Source organism: Dreissena polymorpha, chromosome 12 (assembly GCF_020536995.1).
Source record: "Dreissena polymorpha isolate Duluth1 chromosome 12, UMN_Dpol_1.0, whole genome shotgun sequence".
Taxonomy (NCBI): Eukaryota; Metazoa; Mollusca; class Bivalvia; order Myida; family Dreissenidae; genus Dreissena; species Dreissena polymorpha.
The window spans coordinates 57313649-57331664 of record NC_068366.1 but is presented as its reverse complement, the minus strand read 5'-3'; the positions used below and the strand labels follow the sequence as shown (position 1 = coordinate 57331664).

Here is an 18016-nt window from a genome sequence, read left to right as displayed (position 1 = left end):
CCATACATTGATTGTTTTTGCTGCCTGATTTATAACTGTGTGGGTGTCATTTGTAAAAGATCTTTATAGTTTGTCGGCTAGGGGGGGCCATACCAGTTTTTAAAGCCAGTTTTATTCAAATTAGCATACTCAATATCATCGTGAATTAACATTGCAGGTATATAAAAAGTGTATATTATACATATACCCATATATTCACATTGTTCCAGATAAAAAATAATACAAATTCGTTTAAAACACTATTATTTGAAAGACTCAATGGCTTGATAAATATTGCAAATATTGTTAATTGAGCTTTAATAATAACAGTCCTCCTAAAAAAAAATCATGTTTTTTAATATTGCGAGGACAACATGTTGACAATCGCATATACTCGCTTTAATATTAATAATGGAAATTATACTATGTAAAATCACGGCGACATTTGAAGGGCCCCTATGCGTGAAATTGACAAAACAGTTAAACTGAAAAAAAAAATAACGAACAGCAGCCAAAGAAAAACAAATACGTACGCCATTTAAAAATATAATCAAGCTAAACGATATCTTTTTTTAACGCTCTCAGCATTTTATGCATGTTTACATGATACATTCGTATTTGTACATGAACAAAATAGAGCCAAATAACCGTCGTAATTCCAATAAAAAGCTACAAGAATTCCAGAGAACCAATATCAATTCAAGTATGTTCGCATTAATGACATGTATTGGACGTTGGTTACACCATATGCATCATAACTCTAAATCGTTGTTTATTTGCCGATAGGCTTGGATAAATCGAAAAGAAGGTCGACAAGGCGTAGTGAATAAAATGTCCGCTTAGGCACCGGGAGGTCACGGGTTCAATCCCCACTCTGGGAGCGTTCTTTAAACCTCTTTCCAGGAAACTGACTCGGGAGCAATCAATAAGCCAAAAACTTGTGTCGTTAGCAAAAGCCTGTGTCGTAATCAAGATAACAAAGGTGTAAACTAATTAAAAAAATCTTAAATAATAATGTAAATATTCAGTAACAAAAAGCTGGTCAACACATATCTGAACTCCGACGACTGTACTTAATTGGCCTATAAAACAACGGCAAATAAAACGGAATATGGCTGCTGATAAACATAAATACCTTAAAACACGAACAACATGGCTTCGGATAAACCGGGATTTACGTAAATATTTGTTTAAGGTTAAGCTTTCGCTGTAATACCATAATTGCCATATTCAGAGTGTTACCATCTTCTTGCCTTATACGATACAGACCAACAGATACAACCAAACACTTAACATAAAATCTCATATTGCTGTGATCCAAACAGTTCGTTTACCCTTCACTTATTCTTACACTAAACTCTCTGTAGGAACCATTGTGTTGTTTGAACCTCTTGTTGTTTCACTCTTAAGACAATTAAGCTTCTTTCTGGAAATTCTCGGTATAACGCTTTTGTGTAAAGTTTCGTCTTAGATTAGTATGTGCAGTCCACACAGGCTAGTCAGAGACGGCACCTTCCGCTCTTATAGTTTTTTTCTATAAAATAGTCTCTTATAAACAAAACTTAAGTAATCATATTTAATTACTTGTTGTTTTGTTGTAGTATAACAAACAATTAAAAACTAGTTTATAAAAGAACAACACTCGTGGAATTCTCACGTTACGTCATAAAACATGAGGACTTAAATTTAAATTAAAAATGGTTGATTTTCTCGATAAACAATGATATTGCGAAAGTACTTGTGCATTTTGCACATTTTCATTCCTGCAATAACAATGAACGTTTCGGATATGGTTTATTGATCCCGTTATAAACGGAAGATAAAAGTTCATTTAAAGAAAATACTTTACGAAACTATGTAATATTAGGAGCGTATTTAACAAACATTTTGGAGTAAAAAAGAAACTTGTGATAGAAGAATTGACATTGTCTACGATATGCCCGGGGTTTCAAAGTTCGGACCTGCGACCGAAAAGTAAAACCATGTATACAGGATTTCTACTGGCTTTTATTATTGGGGTTTTAGGTACGTCCAATTGTATTATGTTCGTAAAATAATTAAAGAGTTATTAATTAGATATGCTTAATTTATGGATGCTACGTGAATCGTTTCAATTCTACAGTTTCCTGTGTGTTAATTTGAAATTATAATGTGATCTGCTTTGTATTATAAGTGTTACAATACATTTGTGTAAATTTGTAAATACCATTACAATGCAAATTAAAGTGAGATATTGTACAGTTTAATCACTGATTATATTGCTATAGGTGTACATTGAAGCTTAGTTGTATATCACCAAGTGTGATATCGATACAAAAATCGAAATAAGTCGTCGGGAGTATTCGTCAAACTCTATTTACAGTGGTACATTAATACAGCCGACTCGCGTTATTCAAAGTAGGGCAGTAGTAAGGTTCTGGGTCGGTACGTTAACTGCTTCTAATTGAGCTTTGTTATGATTAGTGCGGCTATGTTAACTAAATTCCAAATTAAAACAAACCATTGAATTATGTAATTTAAATTAAAAATTTGGATTGATTAAAATCTGCCCGCTTTCAGTCTGATATGACCGTGAGTTTGTCGTTAATGAGGGATAATTACTGCGGATATGTCAGGTAACTAGTCTAATTCGAGATGTATGTGTAACAAGGCTTAAGCAAAGAAATGTGTATGGTTCCAATAACCCAATTGTCGTTCCGGATTATTGAACAATTCAACAAAAACAAAAACATAAGCTTCACCCTTCCCCCCACCCCAACAAAAATAACCAACAAAAACAACGACAAAAAATCAGCTACAACAACAACACACAACGCACAAACAAACACGCAACACCAAAAATACGACTCAACCACTGTTGTTTTATTTCTCTGTTTAATAACTTCTAAGTTTCGGTGTGACATGAAATGAAAATGACATAAAATTGATTCAATATGCAGTCATAACAGGAGGATTAGTAAATATACAGAACGATTAGACAAATCCACTAATATTACTCACACGAACAAAAATAAAGAAGTAACTTGACAAGTTATTGGGCAAGGCTGACGCAAACAAATCATAATATGAAAATGATATTATTTTTCTGACGAAATGTCGGAAGGACAAATTTGTGTCGTTAACGATCATTCTTTGTGTCTGAGTGTATGGCAACATGATGCGTTTTGTTCTCCGAACATGGATGAATACAGGGAAACTTGAAGTGAATTTTTGGTGTTTGACGGATGTGTAGTGTAACATAACAATGAGGGCGCCTTTAAATATAAAAGGTAGGCTGAAACGTATTTATTCTGGGTAAAATAAACAGACGAACGAACGAACGAATAATGCATGCTAGAGTTACTTCTACTATATCTATAAGTTATATTGGTTAAATGTTTCAGAGGCCGATTTAATAACCAAACCTATCCAGCGCGTGTATGATGGGTACATAAAATGTAAACAAATGGTCTGTCCATGGGTACGTGGTTTGATGTAACGTCTGGCATTAACATACCATATCCCATTTGGCTCAACGGCTTCGAAGTGCGAGTCAAGAACCTAGGTATACACAACGCGTGACGAAATTGAGATTCAATAACAAAATTCAGCATACATGTTTATACCTTAAAAAATGTGTATATACATTTCTAGGATCACCTTTGACTTACATTTCTTACAAAACAACCAACAATTTGCAGGAGTGTGCGCTTTATGCGCAGTTCACATATCTTCAGAAATGCATAAAGGGGCATGTCAAGATTTCTCTGTTTTGTGAATCGAGTTTTTGTACTAAAAAGACACGTTGCTTTATTATGTAAATAGTTATTATATAAATTCATTTGTCGATGTTCAAGAAATTATATTATTGTTTCTAAGTGTATTAGTATATTTATCTTTTTTACTGTGTGCACTTTTCATACATGGAAGCAAGGGCAAGCACATTGTACATACTTCCTCAATTTACTTTCTTGTAGCCTGAAGAGTAAAAACATAAATCAACGTTGAATACCACATTAAAATCCACTCACATTTTTCAGACAGTCTTATGTTCCTCATATTGGTGATGATTGTTTTTATTTATTTTTAATTTCTATATTCAAGTATTTTATTAGACTTAAATTTTGCATTTAAACCCCACCGAAGCATTAAGTGATGAAGGTGATCCCTCCTATATCCGTTGTCCGTTGCCATGCGCTGTGTGGTGTGCGAAGTCAACGAGTAGCTCGTGACCACTATAGGGGCCACATTATTCGATCAATCTTGATACAACTTTGTCAAAATGTTTTTAAGACAATATATGGTTAATGTTTTAATCTTACTCAAATTTGTCTGCAAACTAGGTCAAAGGGTAAAACTTTATAACAACAGCGTCATCACCTCTATGGATGCTACATTTATTAAACAATCGGAATGCGCCCTGGTAAGAATGTTTATCTTGACTATATCTAAGCTGAGTTTGAACCAGCGTTACGTGCTTGCAAAAAGCGGTCACAGGGTCAAATCTTAGAAAACAGTTTGTACAGCTATGTAAATGAATAAAGGTCCAATCTTTAAACAAACATGTTACCGCTCGAAGGCTTCACATGTGAATCAGCCTTGGTGACACTTGTTTATAATGTTTATCCTAACAATATGAAGGTGATGTTTGCATCTGGGTCAAGTTTGGTTAAACGTAGATCGCCTTGTTAAGTTTCCAGCATTGTTGTCAGTGCACTCAGGGCTTAATTATGGCTCTTTTGTTTATTTTAGTCTGGGATGATACGAGAAAAATATTTAATGCAAAGACTCCGTTATATGCTTGCAAATAATTTAAAAGGTCCCTTTGGCATAATCCCCCTCCTTATTATTCAATTATTGCACTCGTGTTTGAACTAGTACACTACTGATCATAAATTTTGTTTCAGACAGATTCTTCATAATCGCTAAATTGCCGGAAAATCAATTGGCCTATGTTCGTTGTGTGAACAGTAAGTGATATTTACATAACAATGCATAGTAAGATGTTTGTCGAGCATTATATAACATTGCATACAATAACTTGTATTCAAATAATTATTGCAACACAGGGGAACACTTTGTATTATAATTTTTATATGATTGTTTAGTTATTGACTTTTTAAAGCCTTGTTTCTTAAGTACCCATAGTCTAGTGCCAGTACATTTAAACAATAGCGGCTCCTAGACGCGTATTGCTTAAATACGATCTTTGTATTAATTCAAATGTATACATTAATGCCTTTATTTACAATAATGCTCTATATGTAAGTAAATTTGTTTATAGGTCACTCATTTTTTGAGATTTATGAATTCGTTATAACGGAATAATAATGTTTTAGCGGAATAAATTGTCACATTTGTTTTCCTGTCACGTATAAGGCACAGCGTTCGTTGATACAGGCGAAAGTATGACGTTTGAGAAAGGACTCGAATATTGTCAGAATCAATCAAATGGATCACATATGGATTCACCATTAGTGAACCACACTAATCTGCATATGTTTAGTACGCTTTCTGTTTCGCGGCGGTATTGGATAAAAGATCTAAAAGTCGGACCATTTCTAAACTGTAAGTATATTTGTTATTCTTCTTTCAAACGTTGTGTGGGTATAATCCACCTGTCCGTTTAGCTCAGTTTTAAGAGCACAGTACACCTTTTTGCTGCATGTCGATGGTTTGAATCCCGAAATGTAAAATTAATAAATAAACCCATCGGCTTTTCGATTGACTAATATCGGTCGGTGATCGCTGGGTCTTTGATCGTGCGATCATTTTTGCATTCAAACTTAAGCACGGAATATGACGAAACTTCATTAATTACAAGCAGTCGTTCAGAATTCCATAAGAGGACACATGTTAATGAGTTGTGTTATTACGCGCAGAAAAAGAAAGAACTTTTTTCTCAGTAACTTGCCAAGATATGGAGGTATTTTGTTAAACTCTAAGTGTAATATGTAGCGTGATCTCACACCTTTGAGATACCAGTGATACAAAAATGTTCTCTTCGGCTTTATCTTTGCATTACCATAACCACCTACGTAATATATGTTATGTTTTATTTTTCTTTGAGTTATTTCATTTATTGTATAAGTAGCATGATCATTTTGAGAAAAATGAATTACAGAAAATACAAATCATGATAACATTTCATTATGATGATTAGAATACATTTATTACACATATCTTTAGCTTCTTTGGCTTTTAAACATTTAACTTTTCAGTAAGCTTTATGTAATGTGTTCATAAAGTGGTAAATTGTATGCATATCGTGTCCTTACATAAATGAATACATCAATATGTGCTGTTAAAAAATATTGTAAACTGTTAACCGCAGAATGATTCATTTAAAGTGTCTCGGTCCCATAATTTCGCTTTTGAACATATATTTATTATTATTTTAACAAATCTTAAATATTCGAAATAGTCAAAAAATAATCATTTATTCACGAAAACATTTAATAACGTGTATGCGTCAAGCGGGATTCAAACCTCTGGAGAAAAATATTCCACGCTAACCCTCGGCCACTGAGATCTTTGATTTTCAAACGTTCTACTAGTAAAACAGTTATGTTCCACTATCAATCTTTGTTATAACATACCTGTGATAACGGTCGATGATTATCCATAATAACAACGATATTATTAACTGTGTTTGTAGTCATTAGTGTTATTTCGCTTGTTTGTATATAATTAATTATTTCTTATTACAATCAATATTATTATTTTATTTTAATTGCATTCTTTCCAATATGTAGATAGTTCATTTTAAGGTATGCTTGCAAAAAAGATGATCCCCGAGAAACAATTCAACTACTTGCTACATAATAGTTATTGCTATAAAACACTTCTCATTTTATCGTTGATTGCATTCTTTTGTTATTGCTAGCGGAAGACCTGACTGTGCATTGTTTGGTGCTCAAAGGAAAAAACAAAGTTTGGGGAAAAGACAACTGTACCAACAAATATCTATCCATCTGTGTAAATGGTAAAAAGAAATAACTAATTATGATATATTGATCTTTATTATTCGGCTGATACACGCCGGTTTAAAGTTGTGGTATTCGTTATGAGACTATGATTTTGGCAATGGTGATGCACATGAGTCAATGATTAATGGTGTTTATTATTTTATTATTATTATATATATTTTTTAATCATCATCATGCTTGTAATGATAATGATTATGATGAAGGTAGAAATTATAGGATTTAAAGATAGTAAAGCGCAGAAATTAATAGTCGTACATTAGATAAAAATGTGTTGTTATGAACAACGATCTCTAGACTTTAATTTCATTTGTTTTTGGTTCCTAAATTAAATGACTCTATTGCAACAGGTATGGTCAATGCCTTAATGTGCTATATTGCGATTTTTTTTTCGTTTATTGTAAACTTGTATAATGATAACTTTATTGTAAGGCGTACAAGATTTGTTTGTTTCCACTAAGAAATTATGATCTGTTTGCGTGATTTCTCGGAACGTTTTTTTTAATTCCATGTTGATTTTTCGATCATTTTGCTTCCTTGATAGAACTGCTTAATTATTTGCCCACATGAAGAAAGATTATTGCTTACATATTTTGAAGATTTCTGTCATAAATCATACTTATCAAAATTAGAAACAACTCGTGTATAATGACATTGTTAACGACACAAACGTTTGGTACCTAAACCTTCCCTATTTTTACGATGTAAACTACACTTTAGGTTTTAGTCTATCGAAAAATGTTCAGCATGCTTAAATTGTTCGTTCACCCCTTCAGCAACTGTTCACGACGCTATAGCTTACATCGGACAAGAGTCGTGGATGCAAAACTACTATTCGACGTCATCTAGCACACCCCAGACATCATCAGCGGCTGCCTCAGAGTTTGTGACGTCACTAGGTATGTCGGAAACTAACGGTGGAGTTGATTTAACCACAAGTGCAGCAAACACCCCGTTTGATTTGAACAATTCCACCCGCGACTCTAAAAGTAAGTAGCTCAATGTGTGTGGATTTAGGAATACAAACCCCTTCCCCAAAACTAACCCCTTCCCACAATAACAAGTTACATAATTAATGAATCAATGCATTAAAAAAATCTCAGAAAATAAGAACCAAAAGCAATTAAGAATATTTTTTTATTTTGATTGCTTTTGGTAAAACGTCCGATGATTACATTGACAAGTCATTTAAATTATATGCCGTGTACACTTAGTAAGCATATAAATGATGTGCATGTATACAATGTCAATATTTAATGAAATAGTATGCATAATATGTCCTATAATGCACCGTTGCATGCTTTCGTTAGCTCGTCAAGTGCTTGTGGTTAGATTTTAGGATCAAGTAATCCGTCGTCCGTCAGTGCGTGAGTGCATGCGTTCGTCGTTTTATTATTTCTTCCAACGATTTCTGCTCCTAAACAGATTGGCAGATTTGAACAAAACTTCACAGGAACGATCCTCTGGTGATCTTCTTTAATTTATTTTAAATCGCTACGGTCCGTTGCAAATAAGGGACGCTGGAGCTCAAAATATTGGTTATATTGGATAAACTTAAAAAATATCAGTTTGGGTAAACTTAATAAAAATTTATTGTTAACATCTTCTGTTGCTCCTTTACAAATATTTGTTCAAATCACGCCCATGGGGTGTATAATTTTCCTTACTCGCGGGGATACTTGATTTACATAGACTAATAAGGTAAATGAAACTATAAATTATTACCCAATGAAATCCTGAATCTCACAGGATTAATATTTGTTTTGTGACACGATACAGTGGTACTCTGCAACAATTGTTCAAATCATGCCGCAAGGATTTAAACTGGCCACGTCCCGGATGTCAAATGATTTATATAGACGGACGAAGTAAATAACTTTCACAATTGCCACTAAAACCGCAAGAATCACGAGTTTAGTATTTGGTGTTCAACATCGTTGGTGGCCTTCTATTATCTTTGATATCCTGCTCTTTGGGTCAAAACTTACCACGCACCAGGGATCATCTGATTTATATAAACTTAGGTAATAAATAAGGTCAAAATAGTTTTTCCCGAAAACAATAAATCCACGAGCCTTTATATTCTTTTTATGAAACATCAGATGGATGTCCCGTATTAAGTCTGTTCATATTGCTACACGTTCGCCACGTCCAAATGGTCACTCGATGCAAAGTAATTTCTTAAGTAAATACATATATTAAACATATTTTATTCTGAAACCACAAGGAATAAGGTTACTATTTCATTTGTAATATCGTCGTAATTTTAAGGTAAACGATTGTTCAAATTAATTCCCATTTGGTGCAAAACTGACCACACTCCAAAGGTCACATTATTTGTGGTTACTCATTTGGGTTATTACTTAAACAAAACAAGGGTCAGGATAAAGTAATATTTTGTGAAAATTGTAAAGTGTTTCTGTTAAAAATGTGTTGGGTCTCAACTGGACACGCCTAAGAGGTCACCTTATTTAAAACGATGTATAAAGAACACAACTTGAATATCTTCTTCTTTAAACCGCAAGGATCAGGTGTAAAGTATTTGATGTTTAGCATGTTATAGTAGTTCTCTATAAAGTTTGTTGAAAGCATGCCTTGGGGTAAAATCTTACCAGACATCGTAGGTCACATGTTTTTTTAAAGCAATGTTTGGTAAATAACTCAAAAAATGTTTTTCTCTGAAACCACGTGACGTATACCTATGATATTTGGTACGCAACATAAAACATAGTTCCTTTACAGAGGTTGTTCATATCATGGCCCTAGGATTAAACTGCCCATTCCGCCCGCAGTGATCACGTGATTTGTATAGGCTTGTATATAATAACCTTAAGAATCTCTCAATGGTCAGGGTTGCATTATTTTGGTGTGATACATCGTCTTATTGTACCTTACACTGAATTTTCGAATCGTGCCACTTTGGTCAAAACTGACTATCCCCAGAGTCATTTATATTGTAAATGAAAAATCGTCTTGAAAAAAGGCCAAGAGGTGTAATATTTGGCGTTTAATATCATACAGTGTTCCTCTACTAAGTGTTTGGCTCATTTGAGCACAAAGTGCTCTTGGGAAGCATTTACTGTACCGTGATATTCGTCGTCCGTCAGTTCGTCAGTCCGTGCGTGAATGCTTGCGTGCGTCCGTGAAAGTTTGTTCTAAGGCTTCCGCCTCGTGAACCGCTAACAGATTTTAACAAACCATAACATTAAATGATCCTTTTGTTACTCTCTGGTTACTACCACATATAACATGGGCTGTAAATTTTCCGTGTTTTACGATATGGTTTTTAACTCCTAAGTTTGTTCATATAATATCCCTTGGACCAAAAATTGTCAAGCCTCAGGAGTCACATGATTAATAAAAAAAATAAAAAATAAACTACATAACATTAAACATTAATTTCTCTAAATCGACACGGGCCAAAAGAAGAGGTAGATTCAAAAAATAGTTATCTACCAATTTTGTTCAAACGTCTGGGTTTAAAAGTTGGCCCCACATTGGGCATAATTGTTCCTTATAGACACAGTGAAAACTTCGAATATACAACACCAAGCAAAGATGGATATCTATATTATTGGCCTTGTTGTTTTATAGATGAGGATTTTATGTTGCTTCATACGTCTATATTAAAATATTTTATCCTACGATTTGCCGATTATTTTAATAGATTTTTGTTGCAATTCTTCTGCAAATGAACCACATTTTTACCATATGACTCATCGGGCTTTGCCAGGTTTCAGCCCACACGTGTTTGATAGAAAGCAGACACAATAATCAACAATTATTTTCAATATTAAAGCATGTTCCTGTCAACCGGAATTTCTAATTGGAGCGTATATTATTAATATACATGTATTACGTAATTGTGGTATTGACACTATAGTAAATTGTTACATAATATGTTACAAATATGTAGCATATAGATGAATGTACTCCCAGTACAAGAGGAATAACTGGTTTGTCTTTCATAATACTATTCGTTTTGCAATAAATAACACATATGTAAGAAGGTATTTGATATTGTGATATCCATTACGTTGAATAATTTATTTTATAGCCGAAGAAGATGCGAAGACATCATCCATTTTTACATGGCTAGCAAGAGCGTTTGGCTTATCTATGCTTGTAATAATAGTCATCATCGCTTGTTTGTGTGTAAAGAGGAAACAAGGTTAGCAACATTTCATACTTGTTCATATGCAGAAAAATTTATGATATAAGCATGTTGTCAAAACATATTACTATATTGACCAAATTATTGTATTTTACAAGGAGACTTTTTCATATAAAGAAGTCCTTATAATTAATATATTTAATGTTTTTCAAACAATATGTATGCCATTTTGTTTGGTTTTGTAACGACACTTACGTTTTTACTCCAAATACAGGAAACAACAATCGAACTACCTTTCAACAGTAAGAATATGCATATTATACGTTTTATTAATATTCCAAGTTGGTAATATTTATTGTGATTTAATATGTCTGACAATAACATGGTTTAATTGAATTGAAATCAACGTTATTAATATCAATGTGCAGATCATTACATACTGTTTCGTTTCAGGATCGAACTTTCACAGCCATCGAGTGTTATGCAGGGTAAGTTCTTTTATATAATTCCATATAAACTCTTTATGTTGTAAACGGTGAAAAAGACGCCATGTCTTTAATAAATAATGCAAGAACTTTTTTTTCTCTGTATTTTGCAGTTATTTGCAGTTTATTCGCTTACAAAAACGTAATAAATCCAACTGTATTCACACTGTTTTTAAATAAACAACGCGTATTAAGACGTATTAAGTGTTGTTACAATTGTAAGGCATACTAAATTATTGTGATTTATTTTACCTATTTGCAGAAGGTCATGACGACAACAGCGTCCATGTTGATGTCATTTCCGACGATATAACAGAGCGTGAGGCAACACCGTACACCTCACTCCAGGTTTGTTGAGATGCTTCTAATTTGCTGGCTTTGATATGTAAGGATGTACCTATGGTACAATCACAGTTTAGTTCAGTACTTTTCTGGTTCAATATTTGAACTGCAAATGTCACGCATAACTGAAGTTGATTTTTGACTTCGAAAGACAGAACTTGTCACCACAAGTTGATCTGATCTTTATTTTATTGACAAATATATAGTATAACTAAAAAGATTAAAAAATATACCGCCCGTTACCCGGGTTTGACCCTAGTAATGATAACTGTATTCGCTCGTGATTCAAAGCAGTGTTCCATCTTATCACGGTTCTCGATTAACGTATGTTTAGATCATAATATTACAGCTAAAGCAATATTTTAAAACAACTTGAAAAACAATCAATTTTAAACTTACAAACATACAGGTGTAACTTCGTTGGAGATCTGTATAATTTGTAACCGGTTTTCAATCTCAACTGATTCAATTGCTGTGGCAATGGCATCGTACCAAGTTAAAATAAATGTATGTCTTGCGTTTTGTATTTGTTACTGTTATGTGGTGTACAAACAAATGATAATTCGCCATGAATAACGCCTAGTGGGTGAACAAAATGTTTGCTCTAGTGGTGCCTCTAGAGTTTGAATATTCCGATCATCCTTTAAATTAATCCGCAGATGACAGAAAAGCATCTGTACACTGCCTTGGTGGGACCCAGCTTCGTGTCAACAGAAATGTCTTATGTAAATGATCGAATAGCTGAGAGTGACGTGATGGGATCCAGCGTCATGTCAACAGAAACGTCTTATGTAAATGGCCGAATAGCTGAGAGTGACGTTCCAGTTGAGGAAACGTTTGAAATGACCGAACGACCAGAAAACAAATACGACGAACCGAAAAATAACGATCCAGCGAACACAAATTAAGATGATGTCGAAGCGTCAGAAAATTACGGTACCGATTCCGAAGCCAAAGTGTATTATTTTGTTGTTAAATAAGGTACATATTTAATCAAGGCTTTGAAAAAGGCATGGATATGTTTTGGTTTAAGCTTGACCTATATAGGAATAAGATGTTGAATTTCTAAACACCAAATTAAGCTTATGTTCGAAAATATCAAAATATGTGATAAGGCAATTTAATTCTAAACAATATTTTCTTAAACGCGTTCAAAAAGTTTGTAACTATAGTATAACATCCCGGACGTATTAAATATAGTGTGCGTGGAACCAGCAGCTCAGATAGCTCAGTTGTTTAAGCGTCACTGTTGGGTTCTGATAGTTCTGTCACTGATAGAAACCGCATCGGAATAGTCAATTTCTATATTTCACTCCTCAATAATGAAATGACTACATATTGTGAACGCTTTAACACTGCGTATACATTTTATTTGAGACTTGGTGTTTACATTTTTATTATATGCGACTTCTTTCTACCATCAAATTGAACCATTTATGTTTAAATGGTAATCAATTATATTTACTTTATCTTATAAAAATTAATTAATGGTACATGCAAACTTTTTTGTACAAGCCTATTCTATATCTTTATTCTTTCCAAACGTTTATGTAGAACAGAATGACGTGTGTAACATATATTGAGCTCGTTACATTTAGTTGTTTCATCGCATGCCACGATCTAATGTTTCGTTTCAAATATGATGCACTACTAATATGTACTCATGTATCTGCATAATAATAGCCACATGACATATTTTCATTGCTGGTTCTCTATCAACATAACGTTGTTTTTTCGTGTTAGGTTGGAACGAACTCCGCTTTAAAGATCAAACTTTCCAGGATTGAATCCATTGCAGCTCACTCCCCACGACGGCGAACCATCCTCTTAAAATTCCCCAAAAGCTTGGAAATTCGACACTTAGTTATTGACCAAACGATACCGCATGTTAATAGTTATGAGAATAAGGCTACACAACACCTACGCTGACGTAAAATTTAATACAAATATTGGAACAAACATGGACATGAACATAGTGTGCTTAGAACTTAATTTCGTAACAAGGTAAACAACAATTATTAAAAATGTTTAAACGCATTGTGCGTAATTACTATGTAAATAGGTCAATAATGTAAATTTGAAACACTTGTACCGTATAATAATATTCGTAAATACTGATATTAAAAAAATGTAGAGCTTTACAAATCTTCACAATTGTAAATGTCTATTTGTTGTTATTGTTCTTTTTTTCTTGTTTATCATCTACTAAAATTCATAATTGTACATATTAAAAACCGTGTACGTGTTTTGTAAATATTCAACATATTTATATGCTTTTATATTTTCCCGTACTGATTTTCTGTATTGTATTTTACTCGCAATGATTCTCCTTAAACAATAATAATAACGTAAATTAAAATGAAACTTTTGAAACAGGCATAGTACGAAAATGCCATATTATGTATTCACTTTACCTTTAAACTCTCATATTTTTGTATCATGAAATATTTATATCATTAATATATGTGATATATAACGTGTATTAATCATTATTAGCCGGTCATATAATGTATGTGTTATATGTATATTAAAAGCATGGATATATATTGCCTTTTTTCCTCACATAATATCTATCTTTGATCTTTTTTGTACAACAAATGAAACGTTTATACTTAGTTCATATTATGATCATTTGAAGATTGGACTAAGACCATATAATGTAGTGCCTAAAAAAGGGGGAAAGGCAGTATTTCTCCATGCATATAAACTTTGGCTTGTATTTTCGCTTACTAAAAAACTAAAATAAAGTTTGAATCTTAAGACTATTTTTAACCAAAGTTTATGTTTCAAAACAATGCCAGTACGTCATTGATATTAAGTATTCAGAACCGTTTTTCATTTATTCGTGAAACATTGTGAAAGAATAATAGGTAAGGATCATATTTCAGACACACGTCAACGATATTGTATTTCTTCTTCTTAAATTGAAGCTCCATAAGATAAGTAAACCATCCTAATTGTAAGTAGATTGTAGTATGGTACATTTTAATGCAACAGTTCGTTTATTTTGTTAGTTTTTGTTTGTTAAATACTATTACTTTTTTCACTTGCAGTTGCAAATTAGATTGTTTCCTATTTATTTTGAAAAAATACAATTTAAACCTTTAAGACCTTAAAAGATTATTTGAATACTTTCCGTATTAGTTGTTCACAGATTCCCACAATGAAAAAATGTTACTTATGATAATGAATGAAAAGACACGTAGGTCGTCGTGGTGTAATTAATAAGGTGTCTGCCTAGCGAGTGACCGGGTGATCATGGGTTCGATCCCCACTGTGGGAGCGTTCTTGAGATTTTCCCCTAACCAAGTGGTTCTAGGCATCGGAAATGGACTGGGGAGTGTTTCAATAAGCCTGAGGCTTTCGATGCAATCGAGCTAAAATAAATATGTTTAAACTAAATAATACTGCAATAGCACAATATATACACAATGAGTGGGTTGATTGCATTATTGTTTTATTTTTTTTTAATTTGTATTATTGTAACAGCTTAATATCAATGTACAGGTATTATTTCTTGTATCCATTGATTAGTTGACAATAACCATTTTATTCATTGTTTTATAAGTCACAAGTTTTGTGTATTTTTAATGCCATTCTTTATGTTGTCTAGATTTGGCAAAATTAAATTTGCAACAAAGATCTAGTTAAGTCCCTATACTACTTAATTTATCTAATGTTTGGATAATTGCACTGGTCGAAAGCCAGTAGTTTCATCAACAAATTTTAACATTGGCTTTACACCTGTATATTAAAGGGATCTTTTCACGCTTTGGTAAATTGACAAAATTGAAAAAAGTTGTTTCAGATTCGCAAATTTTCGTTTTAGTTATGATATTTGTGAGGAAACAGTAATACTGAACATTTACCATGGTCTAATATAGCCATTATATGCATCATTTGACGATTTTAAAACCTAAAAATTATAAAGCGTTGCAACGCGAAACGATTGAATAATTTGGAGAGTTCTGTTTTTGTCGTTAAGTTTTGTGAAACTACGAAGATTGCTTATATAAGGTATAAAATACGTCTACCAAGTGTACTCGGCGGAATAGCTCAGTTGGCTAAAGCGTTTTTACTTCAGGACTCTGGCAGGACTCCAGGGGTCACTGGTTCGAAACCTGGTCCGGGCAATGTTCTTTTCCTTTTTTTAATTTTATTCTTGATTTTTTACTGGAGCTTTTACGATCCAATGTTTACATTTATCGATATAAAGCATTTAATGAATAAGTTAAAAAATGCCAAAATCTGTGAAAAGGCACCTTTAAAGGTGGTTTGGTAAACATGGGAATTTATTTAATGTGGAATACGGGTTGTTTAATCTGTATAGCGTTTCGGAATTTCGGAAGAATTACTAAAGCAAAATTATTTTTGAAGTTGTCGCACTGCTAAGAAAGTTTTTGAAGAACAGAAACTCATATTGAGAGCAAATTACCCCTTAACTTCCATTAATGCAAGCCCGTCGTCACAGTAACAATTAAAAGTATTTTTCCAACACAAAGAGCAAACGATAAAAATATTAATAAACACTGACTTTATATTAAGTAATCTACCACATAGGCATGTTTACGTCCAAATTTACATTCATGCTGCGGAGTTAGCGGAGAGGGTACATGAACTGGAGAAGGAGCGTGATACACTGCGGGACAACGTAAGCTACCTAAAATCGCAATCTATGCGCAACAACTTGGTATTTACGTCCGTTCCGGAGTCCAATGAAAACGGTAATGAGACGCCGGAAACAACGGAAGCGAAGCTGTGTCAACATTTAGTGAGTGCGTTTAAACTTACTAAAGAAGTAGCATCCTCTATCAAGTTTGAAAGAGTGCATCGATCCCCAGGAATGCCGATACATGGCAAAGTAAGAAACACTGTCGCCAAGTTTACGTTTTTTAAAGACCGGGAAATGGTTCGGAAAAGGTGGAAGGAACTTGACGGTACAGCGTACAGCGTCTTTGAACAATTCCCCCCCTGAAGTAATGTCGAAACGGCGTCAGTTGGTGGGGAAAATGAAGGAGGCGATGCGGCTAGGTAAACGGGCATACCTAGCCTACGATACGCTTTACGTAGACGGCACTCCTGTGCGCGCGTAGGATCACGGCGGTGGTGAAGTGTCAATCCTGTCGTGGAACGTCAACGGTCTCACGGAGAATAAAAAAATATCTTCCAACTTTGTAAATACTTTGAGTTCTTATGATGCAGGTTTTTTGTTTGAATCCTGGACGAGTAGTTCTAGTAATATCGATTTGAGCGGTTATTTGTCTTTTAACTTTTTTAGAAAATTTCAACATCGAAAAGCTCGTAGAAATAGTGGTGGTATTGTTGTCTTTATTAAAGAAGAATTAGCTGGTGGCATTACAATTGTAAAAAATCATTATGATACAATTATTTGGTTAAAATTTGATTGCACATTTTTTAATATCCCAGATGATTTTTATATCTGTGCTACCTATATATGGGGACATGATTCCCCAGTTTATAATACATTTAATGTAGATCTCTTTGAAATTTTAGAAAACGATATAACTTATTTTTCTGAATTTGGTAAAATATTTGTTACTGGCGACCTAAATAGCAGAGTTGGCAATAAGTGCGACTATATTATACAAGATAGAATTAATACTGAATATGATGACGCTGATTACTGTCCAGATAACGCCTCTGTGAGGGCCTCAGTAGATTGTACATTAAATAGCCACGGTTTTAAATTATTAGACCTTTGCAAATCCACATGTTTACGCATTGTTAATGGTAGAATTGGAAAAAGCTGTAAACATTCTTTTATTCTAATAACGGTTCGTCTGTAATTGATTATTTGCTAGCAAACGAATACAGCTTTTCAAGTATATCTGATTTTATTGTGCATGATTTTAACGAATTTAGCGATCACGCCCCGTTACATTTTTCATTATTATGAAATAATGTCCCGTCCGATTACCAGTCATTCACCGATGTCAAGTATAAATGGGACGATGCATTACGTGGGCAATTTCGCTCCCAAATTATTTCGTTGTTACCTGTATTTAATACCATTGTACAAAATGTAGATTATTCATGTAGAACGTCAATTAATAACGTGCTGAATAGATTTACTGAAACCATTCGCAGTATTGCTGATCCGTTATTTTTCA

At 33.5% G+C, this 18016-nt stretch overlaps 1 protein-coding gene across 1 annotated transcript; it reads left to right on the top strand.

Moving 5' to 3' along the window:
- The first annotated feature begins 3428 nt into the window (after positions 1-3428).
- Positions 3429-15319, top strand: LOC127853737 (uncharacterized). The gene is made up of 11 exons (XM_052388475.1): positions 3429-3523; positions 4866-4928; positions 5338-5526; positions 6845-6943; positions 7721-7933; positions 11002-11115; positions 11333-11360; positions 11512-11546; positions 11806-11891; positions 12545-12866; positions 13629-15319. Exons 1-10 carry the CDS (start codon positions 3436-3438, stop codon positions 12791-12793), a joined length of 1164 nt encoding a protein of 387 aa, XP_052244435.1. The 5' UTR covers positions 3429-3435; the 3' UTR covers positions 12794-12866; positions 13629-15319.
- Positions 15320-18016: the final 2697 nt, after the last annotated feature.